This window comes from Nerophis ophidion, linkage group LG10 (genome assembly GCF_033978795.1).
Source record: "Nerophis ophidion isolate RoL-2023_Sa linkage group LG10, RoL_Noph_v1.0, whole genome shotgun sequence".
NCBI classification, from domain to species: domain Eukaryota; kingdom Metazoa; phylum Chordata; class Actinopteri; order Syngnathiformes; family Syngnathidae; genus Nerophis; species Nerophis ophidion.
The window spans coordinates 51,267,201-51,285,747 of record NC_084620.1 but is presented as its reverse complement, the minus strand read 5'-3'; the positions used below and the strand labels follow the sequence as shown (position 1 = coordinate 51,285,747).

The 18,547-nt window shown below is 39.6% G+C and overlaps 1 protein-coding gene across 1 annotated transcript in view; it reads right to left on the bottom strand.

The window, feature by feature from the left end:
- lrig3 (leucine-rich repeats and immunoglobulin-like domains 3) overlaps positions 1-18,547 on the bottom strand; it is an 81,881-nt gene that overhangs the window by 17,548 nt on the left and 45,786 nt on the right. The window contains exons 4-12 of the mRNA XM_061914043.1: positions 17,166-17,300; positions 14,964-15,107; positions 14,760-14,903; positions 12,257-12,400; positions 10,197-10,340; positions 3,542-3,622; positions 3,373-3,444; positions 1,161-1,232; positions 896-1,059 (exon numbers count right to left, since the gene is read on the bottom strand). Coding sequence (XP_061770027.1) covers positions 896-1,059; positions 1,161-1,232; positions 3,373-3,444; positions 3,542-3,622; positions 10,197-10,340; positions 12,257-12,400; positions 14,760-14,903; positions 14,964-15,107; positions 17,166-17,300 — 1,100 coding nt within the window. The remainder of the gene's footprint in view (positions 1-895; positions 1,060-1,160; positions 1,233-3,372; positions 3,445-3,541; positions 3,623-10,196; positions 10,341-12,256; positions 12,401-14,759; positions 14,904-14,963; positions 15,108-17,165; positions 17,301-18,547) is intronic.

Here is an 18,547-nt window from a genome sequence, read left to right as displayed (position 1 = left end):
TGCATTACTATGAACTGAAAACTTTTTACTACAAAATTCTGGCGACCGAGCTGCTGCTTTTTTACGGTAAAATCTAAGTGCCATGTTTTCACAGGCCATTACTGTAAATGTAAAAATGGTACCACTGATGATTTTTACGATAAATACAATTCTCGTGAGTTTTTAGTCAGTTACTATTAACCCAACCATTTTGCCACTGGTATTTTCACGGTAAAATTTTGTCCCCTTAGCGGTCAGTATTTTACGGGACTTTTTTTTTTTTTTTTCAAAGTGCATTACTATGAACTGAAAACTTTTGACTACAAAATAGCTGCTGCTTATTCACTGAAAAATCTACATACCTTGTTTTTACAGGGCATTACTGTAAATGTAGAAATGGTACCACTGATGATCGTACTGTACATTTTGGCGACTGAGCTGCCATTTTTTTTTGCAGTAAAATCTACTTGTTTGCAGCATAGCCTTGTGGACTTACCATCAATGTGTACTACATTGGGTATTAAGTTAAAGTTATATTGTCACACACACACGATGTGTGGTGAAATGTGTCCTCTGCATTTGACCCATTACCCTTGATCACCCACTGGGAGGTGAGGGGAGCAGTGAGCAGCAGCAGTGGCTCCGCCCGGGAATAATTTTGTGGTGATTTAACCCCCAATTTTAACCCTTGATGCTGAGTGCCAAGCAGGGACCCTTGGCGAGCCAAATCTGGTCCACTGATTCCACCTTGGGGATCCCTGCTCTACTTTGAAACTGAAACTCTCCTGGAGTGTTAAATACGAAGCTAAAGGAGGAAAGGTGTGGAAAAGTACTAAGTTGTCAGGGTGGGGGGAGGGGGTGACCTTCATAAATGGCTGTTTCTGAGGCGTGACGGCGTGTGGGCAGAGTCGCTCACCGCACACAAACTCCTCGGGCCCGATGGCAAAGACGCTCCTGCTCTTCAGCGTCTGCGGGTGGGCGCAGCTGGCGTTGATGGCGGGCAGGAAGCTTTGCTCTGCCACCCAGACTGGCAGCCACTTGAGCTGGCAGTCACACAGCAGGCTGGAGGTGTTCAGACGCCTGCCAGAAACATTTCATCAGGAAAAACACGATTGAAAGAGTTTATTCCCGGGAAAAGGGAGGCTCGGCTGCAAATGATGGCAGCGCATTCCTTCACTCACAGCTCTTGGAGGTTCTTTATCTGAGAGAAAGCGTTTGCTTGGACGGACATGATGGCGTTGTCGCTCAAATCTCTGTGGGGAAGAACAGGAAGCGTTGGATCAGAGATAGTCCACCTATTTGGACACCTTTTTTGTTAGTCTTTTTTTCTATATTCTGGAGAGCCAGTGTCCTCTACAGTGGACATTTGATGTCAGAGTTACACTTTCCTTCAGGTCAAAGATCGTCTCTATGACAACCCTATTTAGGAATCTACTGCAAAACACACTTTTATTTTACTTCTTTAACTGAACTCGCAGGACAGCAGTTAAATCAGGACTGTCCAAAGTGGGGCCAGGGGGCCATTTGCAGCCCGCAGATCATCTTTCTAGGCTCCAATTACTTCACTTCAAATATTTTACTTGGAACATTTGTTTGGGGGGAAATATTGCTAATTAAAACTAATCAAAACAGGGCTTTTTTTGGTAAAACCCCCCCAAAAAATAGAGCAAAAAAATTTAGTTTTTAACTTTATGTCAACTGAAGCTTAATCTATATATATTTAAGCGTTGAAATAAACTTATTTTTAACACTTAACTCTTACCAAAATTGAGAGGAGCCCTAAGTGTTACAATGTAAATTATATTGGTTTTTAGTGGAAGAAGTTTGGACAGTCAAATGATGAAAAAGAGAGGACCTAAGACGGAACCTTGAGGAACACCACTAGTAGAACCGATATTTTGAACAAATGACTACTGATTGGATGTGAATTAAACAAACATCTTAGTTACATAAATGACATAACGGGGGGAAAATAATGTAACTGTTGAAAAGGAGTGGACTTAAAAGTATGCCTTGAGGAACGCCTCAGTTATGTAAATACACATAAATATGTATATATATATATATATATATATATATATATATATATATATATATATATATATATATATATATATACACACACACATATATACTTATTTTTAACACGTAACTCTTACCAAATTTGAGAGGAGCCCTAAGGGTTACAATATATATTATATTGGTTTTTAGTGGAAAAAGTTTGGACGGTCAAATGATGTAAATGATGAAAAAGAGAGGACCTAAGACGGAACCTTGAGGAACACCACTAGTAGAACCGATATTTTGAACAAATGACTACTGATTGGATGTGAAGTAAACAAACATCTTAGTTACATAAATGACATTACGGGGGGGAAATAATGTAACTGTTAAAAAGGAGAGGACTTAAAAAGATTCCTTGAGGAATGCCTCAGTTATGTAAATACATATATATACATATATATATATATATATATATATACATACATACATACATACATACACATATATACTGTATACACACACACACACGTATATGTGTATATGAATAGATATATGTATATATGTATACATATACATAGAATGTTGGCAGTATTATAACAAAAGTCTTCATTTTACTCAACGCAGTCAAATTTTCACGAGGAAAACTGAACATTTGTGCAATATTATGACAAAAGTTGGAATTTTACTCAATAACAGTCGCAATTTGACAAGAAACGCTTAAAATGTTGGCAATTTTATGAAAAGAGTTGTACTTTTACGCGACAACAATCTAAATTTTTACAAGAACATATATGTATACATATATGTGTGTTTATATACAGTATATATGTATATAATTTTGTATGTTTCTATATATATATACATACAAGCATAGATATATATATATATGTCGATACCGTGTATATATATATATATAGTGCTCGAAACCGTGGTAGAGCGCAATATATGTATGTGTGGGAAAAAATCACAAGACTACTTCATCTCTACAGAACTGTTTCATGAGGGGTTCCCTCAATCATCAGATTTTTTATTTTTTTTCCTGATGATTGAGGGAACACCACATGAAACAGTTCTGTAGCGATTAAGTAGTCTTGTGATTTTTTTCCCACACATACATATATACATATATACATACATACATACATACATATATATATATATATATATATATATATATATATATATATATATATATATATATATATATATATATATATATACACACATACATATATCCATACAAATGTGTGGGATCTGAGCCGAGGATGATGATGTTGCCTGTGCAATATCATCATCCTAGGCTAAATAAGGGCTATATAAATGATCTCTGATCGATTGATGTATACACATATATACATACACACAGAGGAATCAGTGCAAGGGACTCACAGGTGCTGCAGAGCGTCCAAGCCAGAGAAGGACTTCTTGGTAACAGAGCGGATTTGGTTCCCTTGTAAAAATCTGTGCGCGCACACAAAAAAAGGCAAAGGCATGATTTTTGTTCCATCCTACAATTTTAACTCCTCGCGTGTAGACTTTGAAGTCCAACAACACTCACAGCTTCTTCAGTTTGTCCAATGCTGAGAAGGGACCGTTCATGTCCTCTATGGTCCAGGAGATTTCGTTACTCTGAAGATCCCTGGAGGGAAGAAGAAGGCGTCGTCAACACATCTGCTTTTAGGACACACCCCTTTTAGGAGGTCAGGTGACCAGAAGTGAACTTTAACAATTGATTGTGCCAAACAGGAGGAAGTACAATCAATAGAATTATCACAGCTCAGCTATCAAACAGTCAAAATGAGGGTGGTCCCAAAAAGGAGGCATTTGTCATATTGGCTGTGTGTTGCTTTTAAAAGTGCTCCCCCTCTGGCCAACATATCAAATAACAAGTGTGTGTAAGAAATTGAAATGCGCCACCTTTGGCCAAAATTAAAAAAAAAAAAAAAAGGATATAGAGACATACTGTAATAACGAAGTAAATAATGAACATTAAAAAACAATTACAATCAAAAAATTAAAAAAATAAAATAAATGAACAAAAAGCAGTGTTGAGTTTTTTCCTATAAAGTTCGGAACATTTTCTCATATTCTTTTTGCTTCTGTAATATTTTCTCATAAAATTATAACTTTTTATGTAAAATTATAACTTTTTAATGCAAAATGGTGACATTTGTCATACAAAATTCTGACTTTCATGACAATATTGCCATTTTTTTTGTTGTTCTTGTAAAATAGCGACATTTTTTTGAGTAAAATGATGACTTTCGTCATCATTTTGCCAAGTAAAGTTCTGATCATTATCATAATATTGCCAACATTGTAAAGTTTTCTTATAAAATTGAGACTTTTGTCGGGTAAAATGACGACCCTTTTCAAAAAATTGCCAACATTTTAAGCTTTTTTTGTAAAATTGCGACTGTTATTGAGTACAATTTCTACTTTTATCATAATATTGCACAAATGTTCAGTTTTTCTTGTGTTGAGTAAAATTACGAAGGTAAAAAAATACAAGAGTGGGTGTGTGTGTGTGTGTGTGTGTGTCTGTGTTGTATTTCTACCCTTCTTGAGACATGAAGAAGGAAAAGTATCTACAAGTATTTTTTCAAATTGACTCTGTGTCGCTTCTTACAGTGCTCCCCCTCTGCTTAACATATGAAATAACAAGAATGTGTAAAAATTTGAAGTGCTCCCCCTCTGGTCAACATATGAAATAACAAGTGTGTGTAAGAAATTAAAATGCGTCCCTTTGGTCAAAATTAATTACAAAAAAAAAAAAATGTATGGACATTCTGTAATAACTTGAAATCAATAAAGAATGTGTCGACTTTTTTCTTAGAAAATTGGGAACAATTTCTTATATTTTTTCTGTTTCTGTAACATTGCAATATTTTCTCGTAAAATTATTACTTTATGTAAAATGATTACTTTTTAATGCAAAATGGTGACATTTGTCATATTAAATTCTGACTTTTGTCACAATATTGCCAATTTTCCCGTTGTTCTTGTAAAATAGTGAGATTTTTTTTAGTAAAATTATGACTTTTGCCAAGTAAAATTCCGATCATTTTTATAATATTGCCAACATTGTAAAGTTTTCTTATAGAATTGAGACTTATTTCGGGTAAAATTACGACTCTTTTCCTAAAATTGCCAACATTTTTAGCTTGTCTTGTAAAATTGTGACTGTTATTGAGTAAAATTCCAACTTTTATCATAACATTGCACAAATGTTCAGTTTTTCTCGTGAAAATTTGACTTGCGTTGAGTAAAATTACGAAGGAAAAAAATACAACAATGTGTGTGTGTGTTGAGGTCAGGATTGCGCCATCTGGAGGTTTTTTTTTTTTTTTTAACTTGTGTGGCGAGAGCTCCACATGCTAATAATGTGGTTGACATGTGCGGTGCAAGTGAGGCAGGATACCTGGAGGACTGACGTCCAACCAGGTGTCCATCATCCACCGCACCAATCACATCCCATGACACTTCCAAACACGCCACTGGTCACGGGAGAGATACATGTGTTTATGTTGATGCTTCAGGCGCAGCTTTGTTGTCCATGGCTAAATGTTTACAAAGTGTTTCGTAGACAGACGTACGTCAACTTCAAAGTGTTTTGAGACTCAACTAATTGTTCGGTTTTCAATTGCAAGCCAAACTTGGAGATCCAAGGATCCCCACTTTTCTGTTTGGGAACTTTTAGATCACATTAAATATGCCGAGTCTGAGTGTACAAATGTCATTTTGTGCACCGCTCCTTTTTAAGATATTGAGGAAGACGCCTTCGTCTCACGGAAAGTTTTAACTGCAACGAGAAAATAACTTTTTCGGAAAAAATATGCCAAAGCAGACTGACTTCATACCCACAGCCATCAGATTGTAGAATGCATATGTTTCTTTTGACTGTACATGTACTGTACATGTAAATTATTCACATGTGAATAATGCTGTATAATACAGTGTATTTATATTATTCACATGTGAATAATGCTGTATTATAGACATTTTATTATTCACATATGAATATACAGTATTATACAGCATTATTCACATGTGAATAATATAAATACAGTCTATTATACAGCATTATTCACATGTGAATAATATAGTCTATTATACAGCATTATTCACATGTGAATAATGCTGTATAATAGACTATATTATTCACATGTGAATAATGCTGTATAATAGACTGTATTTATATTATTCACATGTGAATAATGCTGTATAATAGACTGTATTTGTATTATTCACATATAAATAATGCTGTATAATAGACTGTATTTATATTATTCACATGTGAATAATGCTGTATAATAGACTGCATTTATGTTATTCACATGTGAATAATGCTGCATAATAGACTATTAATATTATTCACATGTGAATAACGCCGCATAATAGACTGTATTTATATGATTCACATGTAAATAATGCTGTATAATAGACTGTATTTATGTTATTCACATGTGAATAATGCTGTGTAATAGACAGTATTTATATTATTCACATATGAATAATGCTGTATAATAGACTATATTATTCACATTTGAATAATGCTGTATAAGCGCTACACAAGTACAACCCATTTATCATTTATTTATTTATAATAGACTGTATTTATGTTATTCACATTTGATTAATGCTGTATAATAGATTTGTGTTTATGTTATTCACATGTGAATAATGCTTTATAATAGACTGTATTTATATTATACACATGTGAATAATGCTGTATAATAGACTGTATTTATATTATTCACATATAAATAATGCTGTATAATAGACTGTATTTATATTATTCACATGTGAATAATGCTGTATAATAGACTGCATTTATGTTATTCACATGTGAATAACGCTGCATAATAGACTATTAAAATTATTCACATGTGAATAACGCCGCATAATAGACTGTATTTATATTATTCACATGTAATTAATGCTGTATAATAGACTGTATTTATGTTATTCACATGTGAATAATGCTGTGTAATAGACAGTATTTATATTATTCACATGTGAATAATGCTGTATAATAGACTATATTATTCACATTTGAATAATGCTGTATAAGCGCTATACGAGTACAACCCATTTATCATTTATTTATTTATAATAGACTGTATTTATGTTATTCACATTTGATTAATGCCGTATAATAGATTTGTGTTCATATTATACACATGTGAATAATGCTGTATAATAGATTGTATTTATATTATTCACATGTGAATAATGTTGTATAATAGACTGTATTTATATTACTCACATGCAATTATTCACGTGTTTGTTGATTGTGAGCGAACTGTGGTGCAGAATTTCCCCCAGGGATCAATAAAGTACTACTTTACTGTACTTCACAGCGGCGAAGAGCACGCACGCACACAACACACACACACACACACACACACAGCCCCTGCCCCCGTCTACTCCTTTCTTTCTTCTCATGATTTTACCATTTAAAATGTTTATTATTTTAGCAATTCGGTTGTTAAAGTTAAGTTGTTGTTTTTTTCCCATTTCTGATCGTTTTTGAGGGCACCAAAGAGACGTCTGCGTGTGTGCATACAAGACAGTTCAACTTGATGTTGTTTTTTTTAAATAGTTAATTCATCCTGTCTTTGTTATGCTTGTTAGGTAAACAGTACAGTATAGAACTTTATATTGTGCTCAAAGTGTACAAACATTCACTAAAATACAGACTTTTGTCGAGGCTGGAACCAATTATTTATATTTACATAGTTTTTTTTATGGAGAAGTTTGCTTCACTATACAAACTTTTCTATTGAAGAACCAATTAAGTTTGTACATAGTGTCAATATTGCGTATATATATCATCAGTATACTAACATAACACACCTTGTACATGCTCCTATTTATTCATTCGTATTACGCACCTGCTTATAATATACTTGTTTATATACCTTATGGACATTATGCCATGTACAGTATAATTATTCTCACCGGTATATGTGTATTTTAATTTATTTTAGATGCTAAACCACATTTATTTAGCCCGTGTTTACACATGTGTAATGAGAATCACCGTATTTCCTTGAATTGCCGCCGGGTATATAGTATGCGCCTGCCTAGAATTACTGCCAGGTCAAACTCGTTTTGCAAAATATTATTTTTATTAGCGCATGTCTAGAATTTCCGCTGGGTCAAACTCGTCACGTCACGAGTGACACCTTACCTGTCATCATTTTCAAAATGGAGGAGTCTAATTACAATAATTTGAAATCGCTTAAAGGGAAGAAGATTAAGAGCTATTCAGTAGGATTTAAGGTCCAAGATAGGGTTGTCCCGATCCGATATTTGGAACCAATCGGCCGCCGATATTTGCCAAAAAATGCGTATCGGCAAGGCATGGGAAAATGCCGATCCAGATCCAGTTAAAAAAAAAAACTCCGGTCCGTGTTTTCCAAGACACCGATTTAAATAATACATTCCACTCTTCTGCTGCTTCCTAAACTCTGTTCTGCATTTTCCAGCACACCTTCAAAACATCCACATGTCTGCGTTCTAACCGTTCAGACGGACGTGTGAATTAAAAGTTACGGTAAAAATGTCAGCTGTGTGGGATTATTTTACCCTAAAAAACGAAAAAGATGAAGAGGTGGAGTGCAAAACATGCCACAATAAAGTCAAGCGTGGTGGTAAAGTTGTAAGACATTTTTTGACTCTTGCGAGTGAGAGGCTTTTTAGCACTCATAGATGAACACAGGAGCAGGCTGACACCTGCGCATCTTGAAGTGCTTGTCTTTGTTAGAAAGAATCTCCCCAGTATGCTTGGACTTCAATTGTTTGCCCCCCCTGACTGGTGGGTTTTGCTTTTTTTAATAATGTTTACAGCATTAGTTGCACTTTATGCTGTTCACTTTTTTACTGTTTAATGATGCCAATTCTGTTTGTCATGTAGAATTTTTTATATTTTGTGTTTATCCTTGAATACCAACTATCGTGTATTAGTCAAACTCACCTAATTCAGCTGGCTAGTTGTTATCAAGAGTACTAAAATCCTTTTCAGCATGAATCTGACAACTAAGTAGATTAAATAACTTTAAACTTTAATACATGCTCGGATAGGCCAGTATCGGCCAGTATCGGTATTGGATCGGAAGTGCAAAAACAATATCGGTATTGGATCAGAAGTGCAAAAACCTGGATCGGGACATCCCTAGTCCAAGCTATTGAATATGCTAAAAAGAACAGTAAGCAGCTATGTTTTATTAATATACCGTAGCTGCGTGTAGCTGCGTGTGTCAAATATGAGTCATTAAATGACTAGGGCGCTAGTGATCCTTCTCGGCTGCAGAAGAAGTGACAACAAGCAGCAAGCGTGAGCAGCGATCGTTTATTTTTTCCTCTCGCTTGCACTTTTAACATGGAGGATTACATATCTAAAATAAAACAGTTTTCTAAACTGGACTTTCAATCGAAGCAGGAGGTCATAAAGGAAGATCTCCATCGAGTCAGAGAGACTTTTAAAACTGAAGAAAGATAAGGAAGACTTCTATAAACAAGTTATCGATGTTTTTGATCAGAAGGAGCTGCGCATGGACTTCATTTTTTTCATTAAATGTGCTTTTCATGATGGTATCCTTACATCACACTCAAATGTATAAGCCCAGGGCTAAATTTACCACATGCCTTTGGTAAGCGCCGGAGTGAGAAGAGGTTTTAGATTAATTGGCGCCCCGGCGGCAATTCAAGGAAATACGGTAAATCTAATCTAATTAGTTGATGTAGCAAAAGTCACATCGACAGTGGTCTTAATGGCCAGCGTGAGCTCACAAAGATCAACGTAACTTTGTTTTCCAACCGTGAGAGGAAGAAATGCGAGTGCGAAGGGATGATATTCATCGAATTCAAGAAATAAATTTTCAAAAAAACTTAACTGTGCGCCGTACTGAATCGCAATGAGTAGATAACGACAGCCGACAATGTTGACGCCATGACATTTATCCATGAAAGTATGAAAAAAGCTGCAAAATGGTGTGTTTGACGGGGAAGCAGCTCGGAAGAGATAGGCCACTCTTCAAGGTAAACGCTGTACTTTATTATTGAATTATTCAAATAAATACTGTCGTTTTTAGTACTGCATTCTTTTGCAATGAAATTAATTTGAGTACATTCCGATTGGAGACGTTGATTTGAGATACAAGTGTTTGGACTTTCTCGTGGGCAGTGAATGCAAGGTGGGAACTCACAGCGTCTGCAGGCTGGAGAGGCCCCGGAAAGCTCCGTCGGCGATGAAGCTGACGCGGTTGTTCCCGATGTGGAGCTGGTCCAGCAGGCTGAGTCCAACGAAACTGGACTCCTCCAGTCGGGCCAGGTGGTTGGTGGAGAGGTTTCTGCAGGGAGGACGGCGTACGTCAGGCATATCCAACTCAACCCTTTTGGGGGCCTCATTTTAGTCACTTATTAGTCTCCTGTTGTTTATTCCAGAGAACCAGCGTCCTTTACAGTGGACATTTGATTTTTGGTCCATTTATTTTGCCAGAGTTACCGGCGCACTTTTTTAAGGATTTTCCGCAAAAAGCTTGATTATCTCTATTTTAACTGAACATTTAGTGTAAATGCTACATAAAAAAGAATACAACAAATCCTTTTCAACTTATATTCAATTGAATAGACTGCACAGACAAGATATTTCATGTTCCAAATTTTTTCTCTCCGTACGAAGCCACGCTGTTGTAACACATGCAGAATGTGGCTTGGCATCGTCTTGCTGAAATAAGCAGGGGCGTCCATGATAACGTTGCTTGGATGGCAACATATGTTGCTCCAAAACCCGCATTAATGGTGCCTTCACAGGTGTGTAAATTACCCATGCCTTGGCCGCTAATACACCCCATACCATCACACATGCTGGCTTATACACTTTGCGCCTAGAACAATCCAGATGGTTCTTTTCCTCTTTGTTCCAAAAACAATTTGAAATGTGGACTTGTCAGACCACAGAACACTTTTCCACTTTGCATCAGTCCATCTTAGATGAGCTCGGGCCCAGTAAAGACGACGGCGTTTCTGGGTGTTGTTGATAAATGGCTTTCGCGTTGCGTAGTAAGGGTTTTAACTTGCACTCACAGATGTAGCGACCAACTGTCGTTACTGACAGTGTTTTTTTGAAGTGTTCCTAAATCCATGTGGTGATATCCTTCACATACTGATGTGACTTTTTGATACAGTACCGCCTGAGGGATCCAATGTGCATAATATCATGGCTTACGTGCAGTGATTTGAACCTTTTGATGATATTATGGAGCGTAGATGGTGGAATCCCTAAATTCCTAGTTGAGAAATGTTCTTAAACAATTGGCTCAGGCATTTGTCGACAAAGCGGCCACCCTCGCCCCGTCCTTGTTTGTGAACCACTGCGCGTTTCACGGAAGCTGCTTTTATACCCAATCATGGCACCCACCTGTTCCCAATTAGCCCGTTCACCTGTGGGATGTTCCAAATAAGTCTTTGACGAGCATTCCTCAACTTCTCTCAGTCCTTTTTGCCACTTGTGCCAGCTTTTTTGAAATATCAAATTGCAAATGAGCTAATATTTGCAAAAAATAAAAATTTTCCAGTTTGAATGTTAAATATCTTGTCTTTGCAGTCTATTTAGTTGAATATAAGTTGAAAAGGATGTGTTGTGTTCTCTTTTTATTTATTATTTACACAAGGTGACAAGTTGACTGCCAAATAGGGGAGGACTTAAAGGTGTGCCCTGTGGAACGCCTCAGTTATGTAACACTGCAGGGGTCCAAGTCCCTCCATACAACAGCAGCACTCGTGTGTTTTTAGGAATTTGCTGCAAAAAAAAAAAAATGTTTGTCTCCCAAGTTTTCAACTGAACAATCCCGGACCGGATGTGGCTGGCAATTGTTGTGGCAGAAATAGAAATGAGGCTGTAATAGCTCTATTAAATCCGGCTGGGCCATTAGGATGTAATGCATGGAAGTCGCCTTAAATGAATGTCATTTGCTTTTTATCGGACCTGGCAAGAGTAGACTGAAAAAGAAGGAAAAAAAAAAAGAAGAAAAATCAGATATCCGGGCATGTTCCCAGCCTGTTTACTTGCCGCTTTGTGATAAGGGAGTGAAAGAAGAGGAAGGAAGATAAAACAACAAGCACCTCTGGGTGTAAAAAAAAAAAGGCAAAGAAAAACCTCAGAGAATGTTGCTGGAAACAACAAGAAGAAGGCAGAAGGGAGGACATGTTGGGAGTTCACAGAGTGAATGGAAAGTGAGGAGGGAAAACCATGGTCCGGACTCACAGCTCGCGGAGTTTCTGACAGAACTCCCAGGCGTCGGGTCGGATCCTGCTGATGGCGTTGTGGCCCAGGTGGAGCTCCTGCAGAGTCAGCAGGCCGTACAGCCAGCCCTTGCTCACCTCTGTCAGGTTGTTGTCGTCCAGCTGCCTGCGGGCCCACACACACACACACACACACACACACACACACACACACACACACACACACACACACACACACACACACACTTTCAAAATGGGGGTCCCTGGGACCCCATCAAGTCATAAACACAGGGTCCCACAGTACATTTTTGGGGGTTCACTTTTTTGTAAGCGTTTTGAAAATAAACGCTGTTACATCTCACATTTTATATTGTGTTTTGTCATCAACGTTACTTCAGTCATTCAAAAAATGCTTCAAAAGAAAACACATTTTCATGCACATGCAAATGTATTCACTTATAAACATTCATTCACTTTCTTCTTTCCTTCATGGATGTCAACTTTACCGCTGTCAATTTTTTAAATGTATTTATTTGTATTTAATAAGTTGTAGGTGTATTTATTTTAGTATTTTTTTCCTGAGGGAACTCTCCTGAAGCAATCAATCAAGTATTAATCATCTATAAAAAAAAAATTTCCGACCGACCGACCGACCGACCGACCGAAGCTCGGTTGGTAGAGTGGCCGTGCCAGTAACTGGAGGGTTCCAGGTTCGATCCCCCACTTCCACCATCTTACTCACTGGCTTTGTGTCCTTGGGCAATACACTTGACCCACCTGGGTTTCACTATGTAAAGCACATTGAGTCACTAGAGAAAAGCGCTATATAAATATAATTTACTTCACTTCACTATCCATCTAAATGTATAAAAAGTGTTTTGCTTGGGTGATGAAATGATGACAATGGTGTGGCAGGGCGTGCACACATTATTTAACGCTTAAATTCTAAAATCCACTTCACATCTGTCACTCAATTCTAAGTTTTTTATTTTATTTTGTTTTTTTGTTTGTTTTCTGCCCTTTTTTGTCAAATAAATCTATGCTATTTTTATGGCAAACACACAAAATGTGCAATATCTTCCGCCCCAAAAATATTTTTCGAAGTGGAATATTTGATGTGAAGTAATGGGAGCCTTGGATGGATCAATAATTCATAAAAATATCGATTTTGATTCATTATTATGTTTTGAGCCAAACAAGAGCTTTGTTTTATTAGTCAACATTGCAACTTTTTCTAAATGACATTCCACTTTTTTTTATATATTTTTTTATTTTAATAGTATTTTAAGAATGTGCCTTTTAAACATTAGCCGCAAATGCCACTATTTTGACATCGATAATAAAACATTAAATGTAATAAGTCTGTAGATAAAAATGCAGAGTCAGCATCTCTGCTTCAGTAAACAATGACGCCGATGATGTCACTTCCTAACTTCTCCAAGAGACTCCTCTTCAACACTCCTCACACATTATCTATACTATATCCTACCCTGACACTCGACTGTGCATTATTACCCTTCGAGTGCAATACGTCAGACACTGATCGTTATTTATTACTCCTGTACTTTTGTCTTGCTCTGTATTTTGAATAGTACATTGTATATTGTACAGGATTGCTTTTCATTTTTAGTGGATAGTAGTCTGTTTATTTCTTTTCTTTATTACCTATTCTCTGCTTAGGCTGCTGCCCCCGCACCCCGACCTCGGATAAGCGTAAGAAGATGGATGCATATTACCTATTGTGCCATTTTTTTTTTTAGCCCATATTTGTTTCCACTACTGCACCTTAAAAAGTTGGAGTCCTTAATCTCGTTATATGCAAACATAATGACTGTAAAGTCCACTCTATTCTATTAACACTTCAAAAGGCACGTTTGTTGACCTGCTATGTATGTTTTTCTTTGGTCGGGTGCTGCTTAGCTCGAAGCTAACAGCTAGTTATTCCTTTAAGAGAGATTTTCGGTTATTCCTTTTTTTTTGGAACCTTTTTCGCTGACCTTTTTTGTTATTCGTATATTTCGTATTATTCTGACTCTGGAGGTGAAAGAGCCTTCAAATTAAAAGCCCTACTAAGTATCCCTACTCTGCACCTGAGATCATCTATTTGTCCAAGCCTAACAGTTTAGACCTGAAGAAGGCAGGGTCGGTAAATTTTTTTTTTTAAATCTGCACGCGGACTTTCAAAGTGAAGTGAAGTGAATTATATTTATATAGCGCTTTTTCCTATAGTGTCTCAAAGCGCTTTGCATAGTGAAAGCCAATATCTAAGTTCCATGTGAAGCAGAGTGGGTGGCACTGGGAGCAGGTGGGTAAAGTGACTAGGGTGGCGGAAGCGGGGGATCGAACCTGGAACCCTCAAGTTGCTGGCACAGCCACTCTACCAACCGAGCTATACCGCCCCGAAAATGCGCATCGTTTCAGATTTCATTGCGTAAAGACACACAAAAAGTGCGTTCACGCCAACACCGACTCCGGTTCTGACACTTGGAACGGACGCAAAGGACGGGGGGGGGGGAAGCTCTTACAGGACTTCCATGTTGCCCAGGCCCCAGAAGGCTCCGTCCATCAGGCGGCTCAGGCCGTTGCGCTGCATCTTCAGGGAGCGCAGAGCGTGCAGACCGTGGAACGTCAGGCCTTCCACCCGCCGCAGCCGATTGCGGTTCAGCTCCCTGAAAAACACAACCATGTCAGAGGCTTCGTCGCCTCGCGTGGCGGCGTCCGACACTCACAGGTGCTGCAGGTTGGGCAGCTGGAAGATCTTGGCCGGTATCGAGGACAGGCGGTTGCGGGTGAGTCGCAGGACCTGGAGGCTGCTGGACAGATTGGTGAAACAGCCCGTCTCTAGCGAGGAGATGCGGTTGTTGTTGAGGAACCTAAGGGCGACAAATTAAGATTCTAGAGATCCATCCATCCATCTTCTTCCGATTATGCGAGGTCTGACCGCAGGTGCAGAAGACTATGCAGAGAGGCCCAGACTTCCCTTTTCCCAGCCACTTGGTCCAACTCCTCCCGGGGGATCCCAAGGCGTTCCCAGGCCAGCCGGGAGACATAGTCTTTACAGCTTGTCCTGGGTCTTCCCCCTGGTCTCCTACCGGTTGGATGTGCCTTAAACACTTCCCTAGGGAGGCGTTCGGGTGGCATCCTGAACCCCCTCATCTGGCTCCTCTCCATGTGGAAGAGTAGCGGCTTTACTTTGAGTCCCTCCCGGGGGATTCCGAGGCGTTCCCAAGCTTAGCCGGGAGACATAATCTTTCCCGTGGTCTTCTACCGCTCGGATGTGCCCTAAACACCTCCCTAAGGGAGGTGTTCAGGTGGCATCCTGACCAGATGCCCGAACCACCTCATTTGTATCCTCTCCATGTGGAGGAGCAGTGGCTTTACTTTGAGCTCCTCCTGGGGGATCCTAAGGCGTTCCCAGGCCTGCCGGGAGACATACTCTTCCCAGCTTGTCCTGGGTCTTCCCCCTTGTCTCCTACCGGTTGATGTGCCTTAAACACAACCCTAGGGAGGCGTTCGGGTGGCATCCTGACCAGATCTCCGAACCACCTCATCTGGCTCCTCTCCATGTGGAGGAGTACGGCTTTACTTTGAGTTCCTCCCAGGGGATCCCGAGGCGTTCCCAAGCTTAGCCGGGAGACATAATCTTTTCCGTGGTCTCCTACCGGTCGGACATGCCCTAAACACTTCCCCAGGGAGGCGTTCGGGTGGCATTCTAACCAGATGCCCGAACCACCGTATCTGGCTCCTCACCATGTGGAGAAGCAGTGGCTTTACTTTGAGCTCCTTCCAAGGATCCCGAGTCGTTCCCAGGCCAGCCGGGAGACGTAGTCTTCCCGACCTGTCCTGGGTCTTCCCCAAGATCTCCGACTGGTCGGACGCGCCCTTACACCTCCCTAGGGAGGCGTTTGGGTGGCATCCTGACCAGAGGCCTGAACCACCTCATCTGGCTCCTCTCCATGTGGAGGAGTTGCGGCTTTACTTTGAGCTCCTCCGGGATGACAGACCTCACCCTATTTCTAAGGGAGAGGAAACTCATTTGGGCCGCTTGTACCCGTGATCTTGTCCTTTCGGTCATAACCCAAAGCTCATGACCATAGGTGAGGATGTGAACGTAGAACGACCAGTAAATTGAGAGCTTTGCCTTCCAGCTCAGCTCCTTCGTCACCACAACGGATCGATACAGCGTCCGCTATACTGAAGACGCCGCAACGATCCGCCTGTCGATCTCACCATCCACTCTTCCCTCACACGTGAACAAGACTCCCAGGTACTTGAACTCCTCCACTTGGGGCAGGGTCTCCTCCCCAACCCGGAGATGGCACTCCACCCTTTTCCGGGCGAGAACCATGGACTCGGACGTGGAGGTGCTCATCCTCATCCCAGTCGTTTCACACTCGGCTGCGAACCGATCCAGTGAGAACTGAAGATCCTGGCCAGATGAAGCCATCAGGACCACATCATCTGCAAAAAGCAGAGACCTAATCGTGCAGCCACCAAACCGGATCCCCTCAACGCCCTGACTGCGCCTAGAAATGGTGTCCATAAAAGTTATGAACAGAATGGGTGACAAAGGACAGCCTTGGCGGAGTCCAACCCTCACTGGAAACGTGTCCGATTTACTGCCGGCAATGCGGACTAAGCTCTGACACTGATCATACGGGGAGCGGACCGCCAAAATCAGACAGTCCCATATCCCATACTCTCTGAGCACTCCCCGAGGGACAGGTCCAATGCCTTCTCCAAGTCCACAAAGCACATGTACACTGCTTGGGCAAACTCCCATACACCCTCAAGGACCCGAGTATAGAGCTGGTCTACAGTTCCACAACCAGGATGAAAACCAACCCCCATTGGAAATGTGTCCGACTTATTATCCGTACTTAGAGTCTAGAGATATCCTCAATAATCTGTGTTTATGTGCAAAGACTCACAGGTTCTTGAGGGGCAGCACAGGGAAGGAGTCGGCCTTTATTTCCACAATGTTGTTGTTGCTGAGGTCCAGCGTTTCCAGGGCGAGGAACGGCCTCAGCTGCTCCGCGGCGACTCTGGACAAGCGGTTGTTGGCTCTGAAAACACACACACCGTCCCCTCGATAAATGGCAGAAATGCTGTGTATTTGACTCGGTGGTAGGTCCGGACGATTGGGGCAAAAATAACGATTAATAACATCATTATTCATTCATTTGAAATCACGAGTAGCGTGAATTCCGGACTACTTTTTTCCTACGCTTTGTACACTGCGGTGCGGCTAATTTATAGAATTTTCTTCGTTATAATGCAAATAGTTTTCATCAAACACTCGCAAAGACGCAAACGCCATATTTTGAACACCCACTGCAGGTAAAGCTGGGCTTACAGTTTTTTTTTTACTGCAGTTTAAAGCACTGAACCGGAAGTAGAAGTGCCACTCTGTCCTCGAGCCGTCCATAGCGTACCAACTCGTATGGATTCTTCATTCCTCACTCCAAGCAACGTTTGCATGTTTTACAATACAACTAAAATATTTCTTACTTACTAAAGCGTCCCATGTGTGATGTCTGTTGGAGTGTTTTCACGCATATTTGTACATGCTATCGTAATGCAATCAAGCCAGCGTCATTAGCCTGAGCTAATATGCTAACAGGTTTACGAATGTATGTGTTAGTATTGTTAACTTACAATAACATTCTTTTTTTGTATTGCTTCAGTTTCCCAAATTCCTCAGTAAATTTACCAAAACGTCATTATTGAGTCTGTTTAGCTGATTGGCTAGCCACCCTGCGCAGCTAGTGGCTCCATGATCAGGACTTCTGTTTTGTTTGATCAGCCATTTTACTGCCTTGTTACAGACACCGTTTAGAACAAATTAAAGTATGTAAACAAACATTTACAGAATATTTCTGTGTAAATAACTAATTTCCCAACGTATAAATCTGCGACTTATAGTCCGGTGCGTATAATATAGGGAAAAATTGTTTAATAGTATCCAAAATCATACTTTCCAAACATTTTTTTGCCAAAATAAAAATAAATATTTCCAATATGATTTCAAAGCGTGTTACCAATCAAATTGTACACTGTAAAAATGAGAATATAGATCTTGCGTTATAGACTTACAGCATATTACTGTAAACTGAACCTATTTTTTTAATTCTAAAATTCTGTCGATAGAGCTGCCAGTTTTTAGATCTACGGTTGTTTTTACGGTGTGTTACTGTAAACGGAAAAACGATTTCACATTTTTTTCTGGTAAGAAAACTGGCAGCTCAGTTGTCAGAATAAAAAAGAAAAACAGTAGTACTGTTTTTCCATTTACAGTTATATGTTGTAAAAA